Raw genomic sequence first — 17,557 nt, forward strand, 5'->3', positions numbered from 1 at the left:
AAGACAAAGGGAACCATGAACTCCCATTCCCAGGATTTGGTGATAGAGATTCAATTTTGTAATAGAGATATATTCTGAATTTTGTTCTGGTGACAAGAAACAGAACAGGGTAGTAGTGACTGCATTAATATTGGAACCAATAGACACAATAAGTGACTTGCCCAAAGTCACACAGCTACTAAGTATCAGAAGCTGGATTTCAACTTAGGTCTTTCTGGTTCCAAGTCCAGTGCTCTATCTGTTGCAATACCTCACCGCTGATCACAATGACAGTTAGTCAAGGAGGTACTGTGGGAGGGGCTTTGCCTAGCTAACCACTCTCTGGATTACCTATTTCCTACTTGTATCTACATCTTGTGTCAGATGCATTTAGAGTAGTAGGAGTTTTAATTCTCGGCCCTTGAAGCCTATCTCTTCAGATCCTTTTGCTACCTGGATTCTAAGAACTAGCTCTCCTATCATTTGTCCAGAATTTGCACCCATAAGCCAGTTTCTGGTATGGATAATTTCCCAAATTCATAGATCAGAAATAACACTCCTAGAAAGGGCAGCTAGGTGGAACAATGTGTTACACTTGGAGTCAGGAAGACTTGAGTTCAAATCCTGCTCCCTATACTTCCTATCAGTATGACCCTTTACAAATCACTTAACTTCTCTTAGCTTCAGTTTTCTCATCTATCAAATGGGGATGATAATAATAGCAACTCTCTCCCAGAGTTGTTGTGAGGCTCAGATGAGATCACGTATGTAAAGTACTTTGCAACTTTAAAGTGCTATACAAATGCTAGCTATGATAATATATTAGATACTGTGTAATGATGCATAACATTACTTATGATATATTACATAATATAATAATATGTTATCTACAATTGTATACTATGGTATAATTATGTAATATAATGTAACAACATAATATATTATAATGTAATGTAAAATCACGTTAATATCATCATCATCATCATTATGAGACTACAAGGGACTTAATGTGTGTTGTTTTCTGAGTTTGATACAGCCCAGGACTATTTGAGGGCTTCATGTAACTTGAGAACAGCAAGAAAAGGAGAGTCAGGTGATGGTCTTATTCAGAATAAAGATTGCATCAGCTTTTTCTTTCATTCCTAAGTGACTCCTGCCTAAGCTTGCCAATTTTTTCTTTGCCAGTACAGTGTTGTGGAATGAGTCAAAAGACCTGGCTTTGAGTCGACCGCTGTTACTTACTTTCACTGTGACTTTAAGCAGGTCATTTCCTACATACAGTCCTGTTTGTTCATCCAAAAACTGAGGAAGCTAGACTAAGTGAGATCCAATTCAGATCCAGCACTCTGGAATATTTGGATTTTCCTAGGTTCTGGGGAAAGTGTACCAGATTCTCAGAGTCTCCTATCTTCTGGGCTACTGTGTGTAGTTACTGCCATCTTGTGGCCATGTGTGAGAACTTGACCCTTCCTAGTGAGGATTTGGCAGCTGCTGAGACTTCCAAAAAAAAAAAAAGAATCAAAGAGTGCTGGAGGTAAAAAAGACCTTGAAGAGTCATCAAGCACCGATCTCACATCTTGTAGACAAGAGGGAAATGACTTGATCAAGGTCACAGTAAGCAGAGAAATGGGACTCAGAAACAGATCTCCTGACTTTCAGTCCAATATTTTTTTCCACAGGACTATGCTGCCTCTCACTTTGAAGAGAAGTACAATCTGAAATGAATCAAGGGCCTACTACCCCATTACCTTTGGCTTTTTCTTCTTGAAGGGTCTGAGCAACTTCATTAAGATTCATGACCTTGAATACTTTAATGATCTTGTTTAGAGCAGAGAGAGCACCAAATGTTTCTACCATATAGTCAGCTAATTCAGTTCGATCAGCTTTGTCTTGCTTCCTGGTTATGTGATTTCCACCCTTTAGAAAGAATTTACATCTTTTAAACTCTTCAGGATCTAGCTCTTCAAATGAGTCTAGCACAATTTTCGAAAAACAACCCTTCATCACATCAGTTGGATTTAGTCTGTAGGAGACAACAAAACAGACAGGGTCATGTCATCAAACTTTCTTATTTCTGCTTAAGCATCCCACAGGACCCCCTCTTCCCCCTCTCAGCTAAGGATGGCTCCTTGTAATTCATGACCAAATTAAGACCATTTTGTAGACCTTTTCTCTTCTCATCTCATATCACTCTGATACTTCCCCCTCCAATATCTTCTTCTCTTGAGTCTCTGATAATGAAGTAGCCCCTTTCTTTGCCAAGACCAGTCTCTCTACATGAACCCTAACTTGATCCCATCCCATCTTATCTTCTCCAACAGATTATCCCTGCTATTATTCATTTCTCCTCTCCCCTCCCTTCCCCTTTCCTTTCCTCCTTTCTCTTCCCTTCCTCTTCTCTCCCCATCCTCTCCTCTACCCTTCCTCCCCCTTTCCACTTTTTCTCTTTTTATAGGCTCCTCTAGAGTGTTTGCAAACACAATCATGTCTTCTCCAACCTCAAAAACAATTTTGCTTGATAATATCATCCCTCCTAGCTATGCAATATCCAATATCTTTCCTGTCTTTCTCAACTAAACTTCAGAAATCTACCTACACAATGTGCATTCATTCCACTCTTCTTATTCTCTTATCAACCCTCTGTAATATGGTTGCTGACCTGGTCAATCAACTGAAAAAAATTCTTTTCAAATTTACTAATGTGCTATTAATCACTAAGTCCAATGGGCTTTTTTCAATCTTTATCTTTTTTGTTCTCTTTACAGCATGTGACACTATTGATTACCTCTCCACTAAGACCTCATGACACTGTTCTCTCTTGGCTCTCACCCTATTTGTCTGACTGATCCTTCTCAATTTCTTCCTCTAGTTTTTTATCCAAGCCACACTCACTAGTTGCAATATCCTTTAAAGATTTGTTTGGGATCTTTGCTCTTTTAACTCTATATTATTTCATTTGGTGATCTCATCAGATCCCATGGGTTCAATTATAATTTCTCCAAAGATAATGCCTAGCTTTAGATATCCAACCCCAGTATTTCTCCTCAGTTTCAATCCCACATCACCAACTGCCTTTTGGGCATCTCAAATTGTATGTCCCTTAGGAATCTCAGACTCAACATGTCCAACACAAAAATCTTTATCTTTACCCTAAATCCTTCTCTTTGTCAAATGTCCTTCTTATCATGAAGGGTATACCTTCTTCCTAGTTACCTAAACTCTTAACTTCAGTGTTATCCTTAGTGCCTAGCTCTTACCTCACATATTCAATCTGTTGCCCAATCTTATTCTTTGTCCCTTCACAACATGTCTAATATATTTCCGCTTCCCACTTAAACAGCCATCATCCTGGTTCAGGCTCTTATCACCTATCTCCTGGACCATTGTAATAGCCTTCTAATTTGTCTCCATATCTCTCCTAAATTCTTCTTCCATTTAGCTTCCAACATGATTTTACTTAAGAATATGCCTGTCCATATCACTCTTTACTTAATAAACTCTGACAGCTCTTTATTACCTCCACAATCAAATATTGTCATTTAAAACTCTTTATAACTTGGATCCTTCCTACCTTTCCAGTCTTCTTATATTTTGCTGCTTTCTACACACTCTATTATTCAGCTTCACTGGCCTACTTACATTGCCTTATATTACAAAATTCTATATCCTATCTCCATGCTTTTGCATTGACTGCCCCCTTACACCTGGAATGCTCTCTATTCTCACTTCTGGCTCTTATTTTTCTCTAGCTTCCTTCAAGAATCAATACATATCTTGCCTTTTATAGGAGGCCTCTCCTGGTCTCCATAACTGTTAGTCCCTTCTCCTACCTGCCAGTAGCTCTCTACATATCTTGTATATAATTAGTTATTTTTTATTTTTGCCTTTTGATGAGGCAAGTAGGGTTAAGTGACTTGCCCAGAGTCACACAGCTGTTAAGTGTCATGTGTCTGAGGCTGGATTTAAATTCAAGTCCTCTAGACTCCAAGGCCAGAGGTTATCCATGGCACCACCTAGCTGCCCCTATAATCAATTATTTTTATGTTGTCTTTCTCATTAGAAAATGTGAGCTTCTTGAGGGTAGGGATTCTTTTTTCTTTCTTTGTACCCCCAACATTTAGCACAATGCCTGACACATAATAAATATTTAATAAGTGCTTATTGACTAGAAAAAAGAAACATGCAGAAATGGAATCTGGAAAGTACATGTATGTATGAAATTCTAGATTTCATTACAGATTTAATTCAACTGAATGTAAAAGTTAAAAGGTTAAGATATTGCAAGAAGTCAAAGCAGTACAAAGAACAAAATAAAAATTCAACATCAATCAACATTTTAATATAGAGGTTTAAGAAGCAGGAGATATAGAACTTCAAAGAAAAATGATATAGAAAATTTTTAGATGTCTGTATGATTGCAAGGAGTCCAAAATATCAAAAATGCAAGCTGGATTAAGCAAAGAAGGACTACACACCATTACTATAATGAGTCACAGAATAGTTATGCCAAGGGAGATGTCTAAAACTCTAGCTTCTCAGCAAAACTGGGAGAAAGAATGGTTGGGGCCTGGTTAAGATTTATAATTATTGGTTTAGAAGGTGGTACATGAATTATTAGTAAAGCATTTTACTAGCTTCTTCTCAGAATTGACCTGATCCCATATTTCTTTTTATTTTTACTCTAAACTTAATCACCAAAATATTTTCTATACATAAAGAAAAAAAACCAAAAAGATTCTTTTCGAAACCACAAATCTTTGTTTCATACTACTTGATTTACAACTACTTGATTTACAACTACTTGATTTATATATATATATATATATATATATATATATAAAAGTATATAATAAATCCTGCACCTTACATTCAAAACTGTCTGGCTTGTTTGTATTCCCTTTTAAACTTCATTCTGTTGTTATCGGTGCAAAGAAATCTTTCAATGGCCTTCTTTTTTTTTGGAGGAGTGGGCACCGCAATTTCCATTGCCCCCATAAAAACTAAGAGAAAGAAACAGAGAGACTTCTTGACTTCCAGGAGCCAAGATGGTGGAGTAAGCAGTAAATCCCCTCACTCTCCCTTATTGACCTCTAAAAACCACAGAAAATAGTGCCCCAGGAAAAATCCTGGAACAACAGAGACAGCAAAAAGATGGGGAGAAACAATCTTTTAGCCTGGGAAACCTGGAAGATCACCAAGAAAAGTCAGTTTCACTTGGGTAAAAAGGGGGGCACAGTCCAAGACAGCAAGTGTCCCAGTAAGCCAGCAGCAAGCCCCACCTCAGCAAACCAGTGAGAGATCCTGAGCCCCAGGGTGGTGTAACAGAAAAACACCAACACCAGGACCCCCCCTCCCCACATGTCTTAGCATATTTGGCAGACTCCAGCTCAGAGAAGCACCATCTGCATTGGTGCAGCCCTGGACAGGAAGGCTTCTTCCAGCAGCTGAAAACCCTGTGCCTGAGCACAGCTCCAGGAGTGGAGGTATCATCCAGGAGCCTAACCTCCTGTGCTTCCGTGCAGCCCCAGGCAAGCAGGTGTCTTTGAGCAGTCAACCACCATGTACTTCAGTGTAGCTCTAGGGAAATGCATAAGAACCATAGCTGGCCTCAGCATGCATCAGACACCACCACTAGGACCCCAGCTCATCACCTGGTAAGCTGGCAGACCCCTGCAGCCTCTAGCTGCCAGCACATGAGGTCTCAGCCCCAAAAGCGAGTGACCAAACCCCTGGTCTCCAGCATAAGAAGCTTGGGACAGTGTCCCTGTGCTCCAGCAGGAGAGCTCAACTTTAAAAGCTAGGAAATAGGCAAACAAGATGAGCAAGAAGCAAAAACAAACATTGACTATTGAGAATTATTATGGTGACAGGGAAGATCAAAACACAAAGTCAGAAGAGGATAATATTGTCAACATATCTAGATCTGAAACCTCAAAGGGGAATATGAATTGATATCCAGGACAAAAAAAAAGCCTTCTTGGAAGATTTCAAGAAGGATTTTAAAAGTCAAATAAGAGAGGTAGAAGAAAAATTGGGAAAAGAAATGAGAGATATGCAAGAGAGAGTCAACAGCTCAGAAAAGGAAGGACAAAAATTGACTGAAGACAACTCCTTAAAAAGTAGAATTAGCCAAATGGAAAAGGAAGGACAAAAGCTAACTGAAGAAAATACTTCCTTAACAATTAGAATTTGGAAAGTGGAAGCTTTCTCTATGAGACCTCAAGAATCAGTCAAACAAAATCAAAAGAATGAAAAAATAGAAAAAAATATAAAATATCTCATTGGAAAAATTTAACTGATGTGGAAAATAGATCCAGAAGAGATAATTTAAAAATTATCAGTCTACCTGAAAGGCATGATCAAAAAAAGAGCCTGGACAGCATCTTTCAAGAAATTATCAAGGAAAACTTTCCTGAGGTCCTAGAACCAGAGAGTAAAATATTCATTGAAAGAATTCACTGATCACCTCCTGAAAGAGAATGTAAAATTAAAAAAAAAACACTAAGGAACATTGTAGCCAAATCCAGAATTATCAGGCAAAGGAGAAAATACTGCAAGCAGAGAGAAAGAAACAATTTAAATATCACAGAACCACAGTCAGGATTACACAGGACTTAGCAATGTCTACCTTAAAGGATCAGGGGTTTGGAATATGATATTCTGGAAGTCAAAGGAGCTTGGATTACAACCAAAGATCAACTATCCAGCAAAACTGAGCATAATCTTTCAAAGGGGGAGATGAACATTCAATGAAAGAGGGGACTACCAAACCTTCCTAATTAAAAGACCAGAACTCAACAGAAAATTTGATCTTCAAATGCAAGATTCAAGAGGAGCATAAAAAGGTAAAAAGGAAAGAAAAAAAACCATGTTATTCAGTAAGAGTAAATTGTTTACATCCCTATATGGGAAGATGATACTTGCAACTCTTAAGAACTGTATCTTTATTACAACATTGAGAAGGGGTATACATATACAGAGAGTGTGGGTATAAATTGACTTTGATGTGATAAAAATAAGTAATGGGTGAAAAAAAGGATTATACTGGGAGAAGAGGAAATGAGGAGACAGAAAAGGGTAAATTACATCACATGAAGAGGTGCAAAAACCTATTATGGTAGAGGGAAAGAGGGAAGGGAGGTGAATACTGTTTGAACCTTACTCTCATCAGATTTGACTGAAAGAGGGAATAACATGTACACTCACTTGGGTATAGAAATCTATCTTACACTATAGGAAGTAGGAGGGGAAAGGGGAAATAAATGTGACGGGTGGTTAGAGGGGAGGGCAGGAGGAAAGAAAGAAGGAGTAGGAGAAAGGGAAAAGAAAAGGGAAAGGGCTGACAGAAGGGAGGGCAGATTGAAGGAGGTTGTGGTCAGATACAAAACACTAGTGAGGAATGAGAGGGAATAAGGAGAGAGAAAAGCATAAAGGAAAAATAGGATGGAGAGAAGGACATAGTCAGAAATCATAACTGTGAATGTGAATGTGAATGGAATGAACTCTCCCATAAAATAGAAGTGGATAGCAGAGTGGATTAAAAACCATAATCCTACAATATATTGTTTACAAGAAACATATATGAAGCAGAGAGATACACACAGAGTAAAGGTAAAAGACTGGAGCAGAATCTATTATGCCTCAGCTGAAGTAAAAAAAAAAAAGAGCAGGGGTAGCAAACTTAATCTCAGACAAGGCAAAAGCAAAAATAAATCTAATTAAAAGAGATGAGGAAGGAAACTATACCCTGTGAAAAGGTACCATAGACAATGAAATAATATCAATATTAAACATATATGCACTAAGTGGTATAGCATTCATATTCTTAGAGGAGAACTTAAGTGAGTTACAGGAAGAAATAGACAGCAAAAATATACTAGTGGAGGACCTCAACTGCCCCTTTCAGAAGTAGATAAATCTAACCACAAAACAAACAATAAAGAAGATAAGGAAGTGAATAAAATCTTAGAAAAGTTATATATGGTAGACCTCTGGAAAAAATTGAAAGGGATAGAAATAAATATACCCTTTTCTGAGTGTCACATGCCACCTAAACAAAAATTGACCATGTACTAGGGCATAAAAACCTCACAATCCAATGCAGAAAGGCAGAAATATTAAATGAATCCTTTTCAGATCATGATGCAATAAAATTACATCCAATAAAGGGCCAAGGAAAGATAGATGAAAAATTTATTGCAAAATAAATAACCTAATCCTAAAGAATGAGTGGGTCAAACAACAAATCATAAAAATAATTTCATCCTAGAGAATGACAATAATGAGGCAACATACCAAAACTTATGGGACACAGCCAAAGCAGTTCTTAGGGGAAATTTTATATCTCTCAATGCTTATGTGAACAAAATAGAGAAAGAGGAGAACAACGAATTGGGCGTGCAACTAAAAAAGATAGAAAAAGAACAAAGTAAAAATCCCAAATTAAATACCAACTTAAGAATTCTGAAAATCAAAGGGGAGTTTAATAAAATTGAAATTAAGAAAACTATTGAACTAATAAAACTAAGCTAGTTTTATGAAAAAAAAACAATAAAATAGATAAACTTTGGCTAATTTGATTGAAAGAAAGGAAGAAGAAAACCAAATTACCAGTATCAAAAATGAAAAGGGTGAATTCACCATCAATGAAGAGGAAAATAAAACAATAATTAGGAGCTATTTTGCCCAACTGTAAGTCAATAAATCTGACAATCTTGGTGAAATTGATGAATATTTATAAAAATATAAATTGTCCAGATTAACAGAAGAGGAAATAAAATACTTAAATAACCCCATTTCAGAAAAAGAAATTGAAAAAGCCATCAATGAACTCTGTAGGAAAAAATTTCAAGGGCCAGATGGATTTACAAGTGAATTCTATCAAACATTTAAAGAACAATTAATTCCAGTTTAATAAAAACTATTTGGGAAAATAGGTGAAGAAGGAGTCCTACCAAATTCTTTCTATTATATAAATAATGGTTCTGATACCTAAATTGAGAAGAGTCAAAACAAAGAGGAAGAAAATTATGGACCAATTTCCCTAATGAATATAGATACAAAATTCAAATAAAATATTAGCAAATAGATTATAGCCACTTATCATGAGGATAATGCACTTTGACCAGGTGGAATTTATACCAGGAATGCAGGGCTGGTTCAATATTAGGGAAAAACTATTAGCATAATTTACCATATCAATAACAAAACTAACTAATCTATTCCACCACTTTATTTCATAGCGAGTAACAAATAGTTTTGATGATTGCTGCTTTATAATATAGTTTTAAATCTGGTTATCTCAATAGATGCAGAAAAAGCTTTGGACAAAATACAACACCCATTCCTATTAAAAACACTGGAGAGCATAGGAATAAATAGAGTCTTCCTTAAAAGGATAAGCAGCATCTATCAAAAACCATCAGCAAGCATTATATGTAATGGGGATAAGGTAGAAGCATTTCCATTAAGATCAGGGTGAAACAAGATGTCCATTATCACTACTGCTATTCAATATTGTACTAGAAGGGTTATCTATAGCAACAAGAGAAGAAAAAAGAAATTGAAGGAATTAGAACAAGCAATGAAGAAACAAAGCTATCACCCTTTGTAGATGATATGATGGTATACTTAGAGAATCCTAGAGAATCAACTAAAAAACTACATGAAATAATTAACAACTTTAGCAAAGTTGCAGGATATAAAATAAATCCACATAATTTATCAGCATTTCTATATATTATTAACAAAGTCTAACAGTAAGAGATAGAAAGAGAAATTCCATTTAAAATAACTGTAGACAATATAAAATATGTGGGAGTCTCTCTGCCAAGACAAACCCAGGGACTATATGAACACAATTATAAGACACTTTTCACACAAACAAAGTCAGATCTAAATAATTGGGAAAACATCAGTTGCTCATGGGTAAGCTGAGCTAATATAATAAAAATGACAATTTTATCTAAATTAATTTACTTATTTAGTGCCATACCAATCAAAATACCAAAAATTATTTTATAAAGCTAGAAAAAAATAGTAACAAAATTCATCTGAAAAAGCAAAAGGTCCAGAATATCAAGTGAATTGATGAAAAGAAACTCAAGAGAAGGTGGCCTAACCATGCCAGATATAAAACTATATTATAAAGCAGCAATCATCAAAACTATTTGGTACTTGCTATGAAATAAAGTGGTGGAATAGATTAGGTACACAAGACATAGTAAGTCAATAACTATAGTAATCTACTTCTTGATAAACCCAAAGACTCAAACTTCTGGGATAAGAATTCACTATTTGCCTCTGGCCGGCAGCAGCGGTTCCAGTGGCCCTGGCTTCTGCTCCAATTCTGGGCTCTGGCCAGGGGTGGGGGCCCCTCACTGAAATCATAAACTTGGAAAAAAAATTTATAGATCTTCCACTAGTCACCCCGACTGAAATCCAGCAAGTTAAAAAAAGAAGGGTGGGGAAGACGCCCCTACTGTAGCATGTGGAAACTGAACAAGAGCAAAGTGTTTCTGGATGATTGCCCCGAGGAAGAGGAGAGCTGGGCAGAGGGGACAGCACTGCCACCTCTGGCCGCCATCTCCCAGAACAAGGACCAGTTACTTCAAGATGAAATTACCTACTCTGTCTCTCAACTTGCCACTAAGATCCAGAACAGAAAGAGGAGGGTATCAGTGTGCTGAAGTGGCTTTCTGATGTAAGGAGCTGCTGAAGGCCCTAAGCTGTGTACCTAGAGAGCAGCAAGTTTGGAAGTAAGCACCAGCAGTATGACTCAGACCTCAGGAAGAGAGCAGGGTATCAGTTATAGCTTGTACCCCAGCCTGAAGCCTACAAAAGCAATAACCAAGGAAGGAATCACAGACCAAAAAGGAACCTACAGTTCTGTCACACTAAACCTGTGGCTAAGTCTAATGATAATCTACTATCACTCAAGTTTGTATGGGAGAGTGGTGATTGGTGAGAACAGTAATGACACTGCCCTGACAGGACACCAGCTGGAGCTACTCCTGAGATCTTGGAACAACACAAATACTATTTAGAAAAGAATGATGGCTGGAAGGGCTCAAACAAAAAAAAGAGTCTCTCTATAAAAAGCTGTTGTGATAAAGATGCTCAAGACACAAACTCAGAAGAGAATGATTCCAAAACATCTACAAACAAAGCTTCAAGGGAAAATACAACTTGGGCACAAATTCAACTAGAATTCCTGGAAGGGAATGAAGCAAAAGTGAAAAATATTTTTTACAAATGAAATGAAAGTGCTAGACTTGAAAATTTGAAAAGAATTGAGAGCTTTGGAAGAAATAATTGGAAAGAAAATTTAATAGCCTGGACCAAGAAGTTCAAAACCTTGCCCAAGCAGCAAACTACCAGAAAATTAGGATGGATCAAATAGAAGCCAATGATTCTATTTAGCAGTAATTTCCTTTTTTCTTCTGGTTTCATTTGTATTAAAATGCCAGTAATGTTATAGTTTAAAAAAAATTCACTATTTGTCAAAAATTACTGGGAAAACTGGAAAATAATGTAGCTGAAACTAGGCATAGACCAACATCTTTCACTGTATACCAAGACAAAACCAAAATGGGTACACAATTTAGACATAAAGGGTGATGCTATAAACAAATTAGGAGAGCAAGGAATAGTTAACTATCAGATCTATGGAGAGCAGAAGAATTTGTGACCAAAAGAGGTAGAGAAAAATATGGAATGCAAAATGGATAATTTTGATTACATTAAATTAAAAAGTTTTTGCACAAATGAAGCCAATGCAACCAAGATTATAAGGGAAACAGAAAGCTCAGAAATATTTTTTTACAGCCAGTATCTCTGATAAGGGTCTCATTTCCAAAATATATAAAAACTGAGTCAAATTAATAAGAATACAAGTCATTCCCCAATTAGTAAATGGTCAAAGGATATGAACAGGCAGTTTTCAGATGAAGAAATTAAAGCTATCTATACTCATGGAAAAATGCTCTAAATCACTATCAATTAGAGAAATGCAAATCAAAACAACTCTGAGGTACCACATCACACCTATCAGATTGTCTAACAAGACAAAACAAGAAAATAGTAAATGTTGGAGAAGATGTGGGAAAATTGAAACACTAGTGCATTGTTGGTGGAGTTGTGAATTGATCCAACCATTCTAGAGAGCAATTTGGAATTATGACCAAAGGGCTTTAAAATTGTGCATACCCTTTGATCCAGCAATACCACTTCTAGGTCTGTATCTTTTTTTTTTTGGCTAGGTAATGGGGTTAAGTGACTTGCCCAGGGCCACACAGCTAGTAAGTGTTATGTGTCTGAGGCCAGATTTGAACTCAGGTCCTCTTGAATCCAGGGCTGATGCTCTATCCACTGTGCCACCTGGCTGTCCCTCTAGGTCTGTATCTTAAAGAGAACATAAAAATAGAAAAAGAACCCTCATGTACAAAAATATTTATAGCAGCTTTTTGTGGTGGCCATGAATTGGAAATTGAGGGGATGCCCATCAATTAGGGGATGTCTGAACAAATTGTGGTGTATGAATGTAATTGGAATACTACTGTTCCATGTAAAATGATGAGCAGGTGGACTTCAGAAAAATCTGTAAAGACTTGCCTGAACTGATGCTGAGTGAAGTGAGCAGAACCAGGAGACACTATACATGGTAACAGCAACATTGTGCCATGATCAACTTTGATAGACTTAACTCTTCTCAGCAATGCAACAATCTAAGGCAATTCCAAAAGACTCATGATAGAAAATCCTATCAACATTCAGAGAGAGAGAACTATGGAGTCTGAATGCAAATTGAAGTATACTATTTTCTCTCTCTTTTTTTTGTTTCTTCTTTCTCACAGTTTTTCTCTTTGGTTCTAATTCTTCTTTACAACATGTCTAATGTGGAAATGTTTAATACGATTGCACATGTATAGCCTATGTCAAATTACACTTTTGGAGAGGGGAAAGGGACAGGAGGGGAGAAAATTTAAAACTCAAAGTTTTATAAAAGTGAATGTCAAAAACTAAAAATAAATAAATGTTAAAAAAAGAAATAGAGAAAAAAAGCCTCTTGGTTTTTTAAAAGCATCCACATAGTTATCATGTCTAAAAAAAGTATGCCTCTTTCTGCATTTTTATTTAGAATCTCTTTGTCAAGAGGTTGGTAACATGCTTCATTATAGGTTTATAGACATGTTTGGTCAGGCCATTAATCAGAGTTTCTAAATCTTTCAGAGTTATTTTCTTTATAATGTTGTTGTCCTTGTACACATTGTTTTGGTTCTGTTTGCTTTATTCTAGATCAGTTAATACTAGCCAGGATTTTGTAAAGAGATTCTCATCTCTTTTGTAATTTCTTAAGGTACAATAATATTCCAATACATTCATATGTCACATTTTGTTCAGGTACTTCCAAATTATTTCAGAAGAAATTTAAAGCATTCCCCTTACATTTTGATCCTTCTCTTTCTCTCCTTTTATATTTTTCCCCTCAGCACCAGTAAATTCATTTTTCATACAGCTATTGCAACCCTAGTATAATCCTCCCTTTTAATGACCTTTTTCTTTGTTGAGTTTGATGCATTTCTATACTAACCTACTTGTGTATGTGTGTTCAGCCCTCTTTTGTTTCAAAATAAGAATGAGTTTCATCTGGTACCCACTGATTTCTCACTCCATAATTAAATATTCTTCTCACACACCCTTAAAATGATAAATAGCAAATTCTGACCCCTTTTTTTTTTTACACTAGTAAATTCATTTTACCACCCCTTATCTCTTCCCTCTTCAGTACTTTAGAACAGATCCAACTCACCCCCAGGATTGCCCCACTTTTTTTTCTTATTTAACTCTCAACAACCACAAACACTTCTGAAGGTACACAACTGTTCTCCCTCTATTAGAATGTTTGTACTTAATCACCATATGGCTTCTTCCATTTGCTCAAATTTGCCTTTTTAGGTTTCTCTTGACTTTTTTAAATTTTTCTTTAAAAGCTCCTGCTTAACTCTGATACTTTTATTAGAAAGTTCTTAAAGTCCTCTTCCATGAAAGATCTATTTTTCTCCCAATAGGCAAAAGACTCAGTCTTTCAGGGTAAGTTATTTTTAGTTGTAAGCCTATATTTTTTACCTTTTGGAATATGGTCTTCCAAGAGTTCCTCACATTTATAGTAGAAGTTACCAGATCTTGTATGATCCCAAATGTGTGGCTCTTGATACTTGAGTTGCTTCTTTTTGGATGCTTGCAAATTTTTCCCCTGTTTGGCATAGGAACTCTGAATTTTGGCTACAACATGTTTGGAACTGTTCCTTTTGGATTTTCTTTCAGGAAGAGATTGGTGGATTCTTAGTTTCTTCCCTTTGCTCTCTGGTTCTAATAGATCTGAACAGTTTTCACTTATGACTTCTTCAATATAATGTCTAGGATTTTTTTTTTAATCATGGTTTTCTGAGAGTCCAATGATTCTTTTTTTATGTGTGAAATTAGGCAAACATGTATTATTTCCCTATTAGCCATATTAAAAAACAAAGCAAAAAAAAACAAAGCAAGAAAATTATACTTCAATTGGTACTCAAAGTGCATCACTTCTCTCTGTGGAGGTAGATAACATTTTTTTTCATCATGAGTCCCTTGGAATTGTCTAGGATCATTGTATTGATCAGAGTAGCCAAGTCTTTCCCAGTTGGTCATCTTTACAATTCTTTGCCACCACAAAAAGAGCTGTTATAAATATTTTTATACAAACCAATCCTTTTCCTTTTCACTTCCCTTTTCACTTTTCCCTTGATCTCTTTGGGGTACAGACCTGGTAGTGGTATTGCTGCATCAAGGGGCATGCACAGTGTTATAGCCCTTTGGATATAGTTCCAGACTGTTCTCTAGAATGGTTGGATCATTTCACCACCAATAGTTAATTAATGTACCTATTTCCTTATCGTTCCAGCATTTTTCACTTATATAGGTGTGAAGTAGTACTTCTGAGTTGTTTTAATTCACCTTTCTCTAATCAATAATGACTTAAAGCATTTTTTCATATGACTATAGATAGTTTTGATTTCCTCTTCCACACACTCCCTGTTCATATCCTTTTGCCATTTATCAATTGGAGAATGACTCTTATTTTTTTATAAATTTGATTCAGTTCCCTATATGTTTGAGAAATAAGGCCTTTATCAGAGAAACTTGATGTAAAATTTTTTATATTACTTCATTGTTTATGGTTTTTGTCGTTCAGTCATTTCACTTGTATCTAATTCTTTGTGACCCCATTTTTGGGATTTTCTTGGCAAAGATACTAGAGTGGTTTGCCATTTCCTTCTCCAATTGTCTATGGTACCTTTTAGCAAAATGTAGTTTCTCTGATTATCTCTGTTAATTAGGTCTGTTTTTGCTTTTGCTTTGTCTGAGAGCATGATTGCTATTAGCTGACTTTATTAATTCAGCTAAAGCAGAATTGATTCTGCTCCAGCCCTTTATTTTAACTCTGTGTGTGTGTTTCTGTTTAAAGGGGGGCTGTTGTTCACATTATATTGGTGGATTCTGGTTTCTAATCTATTCTGTTATCCACTTCCATTTTATGGGTTAACTCATCCCATTCACATTCACAGTTATGATAACTAATGATAACTAATTCTATTTTCTTCTGTTTATCCTTCTCTCTTCTTATCCTGTTCCTCCTCAGAAGTATGTTTTGCTTCTGACCACTGCATCCCTTGCTCCACTCTCCCTCTAATCAAGCTTCAGAATTTTTGTGAAACTGTTTTCAGAGCTACTTCTGGAAGTCTGTAAGTTTTTGCTGCTTCCAAGATTGTATCATCAAAGGAGAGGTGTGGTCACTGCTTTCATGGCCTGTGCTCTGGTCTTTACCCAGGAAGAGCCCTTGTTTCACTATAGCCACAAGTGATAAAAATCCTCTTGGCCCTGGAACTTTGCCTAGGTCCCTTGGTCCTCTGTGGCTGTATGTGCTAGTGCTCCTTTTCACCTTTGAATTGTGACCTAGAACTGAGTGTGAACAATTCAACAGGCTCCTGAACTCAGTGCCATCAAAAGGTTCCCTGTAATCTCCTTCCGAGCAGTGGTCTGCCTCCTTACTGTCTGTGGGCTGAGAGCTCCTGAAGATGCTGATGCCACCATTACAGCTGCCTCCAAGGCTTGCTGCTGGTGTTGCTGCAGTGCTATTGCTATGGTCTGTGCTGTCCTGTGGGCCAACCACCTCTTATCTCCAGTGTCATGGACATCTCTTGCTGACCTCCAAAGTTGTCTTAGGCTGAAAAATTGCCTCACTCCAACATTTCATGAATTCTGCTATTCCAGAATTTAATTTGAGACATTATTTTCAAGTTGTTTGGAGGGGAATTTTGGGAGAGTTTAACTGAGTTGCTGACTTTTCTCTCCTGTCTTGTCTCTGCCCCCTTAGGCACAGTTTCATAGCCTTTTGGGCACAATTCCAAATTGGATTCTAGGAAGATGGTGGAGTAGATCAGGAACTTCTAGGCTCTCCAAATTTCCTCCACAAACAGACAGAATATCACCTCAAAGTGAACATAGAGCAACAAAAATAAAGGGATAAAGAAGTTGTCCTCCTAAGACAACTTGAGAGGACCTCAGAAAAGATATGACCTCCAGATTTTGGCTTGAATTAAGTACAAATACCTCCAAGGCTGACTCTACTGAATCAACAAATAAGACCTGGGGACAGCTGAGGTGGAAAGCAGCCTATATCTCAGGAACTTTCACCTCATGAACTTTCATCTGATGGACAGCATGGGCTTCTGATGGCTGAGTAGGGGAAGCTATCTCTAGATGCCAGGCCTGGTGGTGCTGACCAGACATGATCCCAATCTGTAGCTGTTGGCATGGAGGAGCAAGCACATGTCTGGTGAACTTGGTACTTCATGAAGCAAGAACATTTTGGGGAAAGTATGGTTGGGGGCCTTACACATGGCTTAGGAAAGGAGAGGAGTGTCCAAGGCCCCCAGACAGAATTCAGAAAATAACAGTAAGGGTGTAAGGACTGAGGCACCATTACCCACAATTAGGGATTAAAACCCGATTTCAATAATAAGCTGCTAAAAATAAAATAAAAATAAAAATGAGTAAGCAAAGGAGAAAGAACCCAACTGTGGATATCTACTATTGTGTAAAAGAAGATCTGGGATCATATTCAGAGGGAGATAATGAAGTTAAAAAAAAGCCACTCCTACCCAAAAGAACAATGTCAAATGGTAACAAGCCCAAAAAGAGTTGTTGGAAGAACTTAAAAAGGACTTCAAAAATCAAATAAGAGATATCAAAGAAAAAATAAGAAAAAAATAAAAGCAATCCAAGAAAATCAAGAAAATTGTGAAAAGAAAATCAGTCAATTGGAAAAAGAGATTCAAAATCTTAAGAAAATAACTCTTTGAACACTAGAATTGGGGAAGAGGAAGTTAATGACATTATGAGACACCAAGAAATAATAAAATAAAATCAAAAGAATGAAAAAATAGAAGAGAAAATAAAACATCACTTGTATGTGAATGGGATGAACTCACCCATAAAACTGGAAATGGATAATAGAATGGATTAAAAAGTAGAATCT

At 36.7% G+C, this 17,557-nt stretch overlaps 1 protein-coding gene across 1 annotated transcript in view; it reads right to left on the reverse strand.

Annotated features, from left to right (window-relative positions):
• Positions 1-17,557, reverse strand: part of LOC114026419 (interferon-inducible protein AIM2-like) — a 53,874-nt gene that overhangs the window by 16,208 nt on the left and 20,109 nt on the right. Inside the window, exon 3 of the mRNA XM_027840112.1 lies at positions 1,728-2,002. Within this exon, the coding sequence (XP_027695913.1) occupies positions 1,728-2,002 (275 nt within the window). The remainder of the gene's footprint in view (positions 1-1,727; positions 2,003-17,557) is intronic.

This window comes from Vombatus ursinus, unplaced genomic scaffold, assembly GCF_900497805.2.
Source record: "Vombatus ursinus unplaced genomic scaffold, bare-nosed wombat genome assembly UNPS02014838.1, whole genome shotgun sequence".
Lineage (NCBI taxonomy): Eukaryota > Metazoa > Chordata > Mammalia > Diprotodontia > Vombatidae > Vombatus > Vombatus ursinus.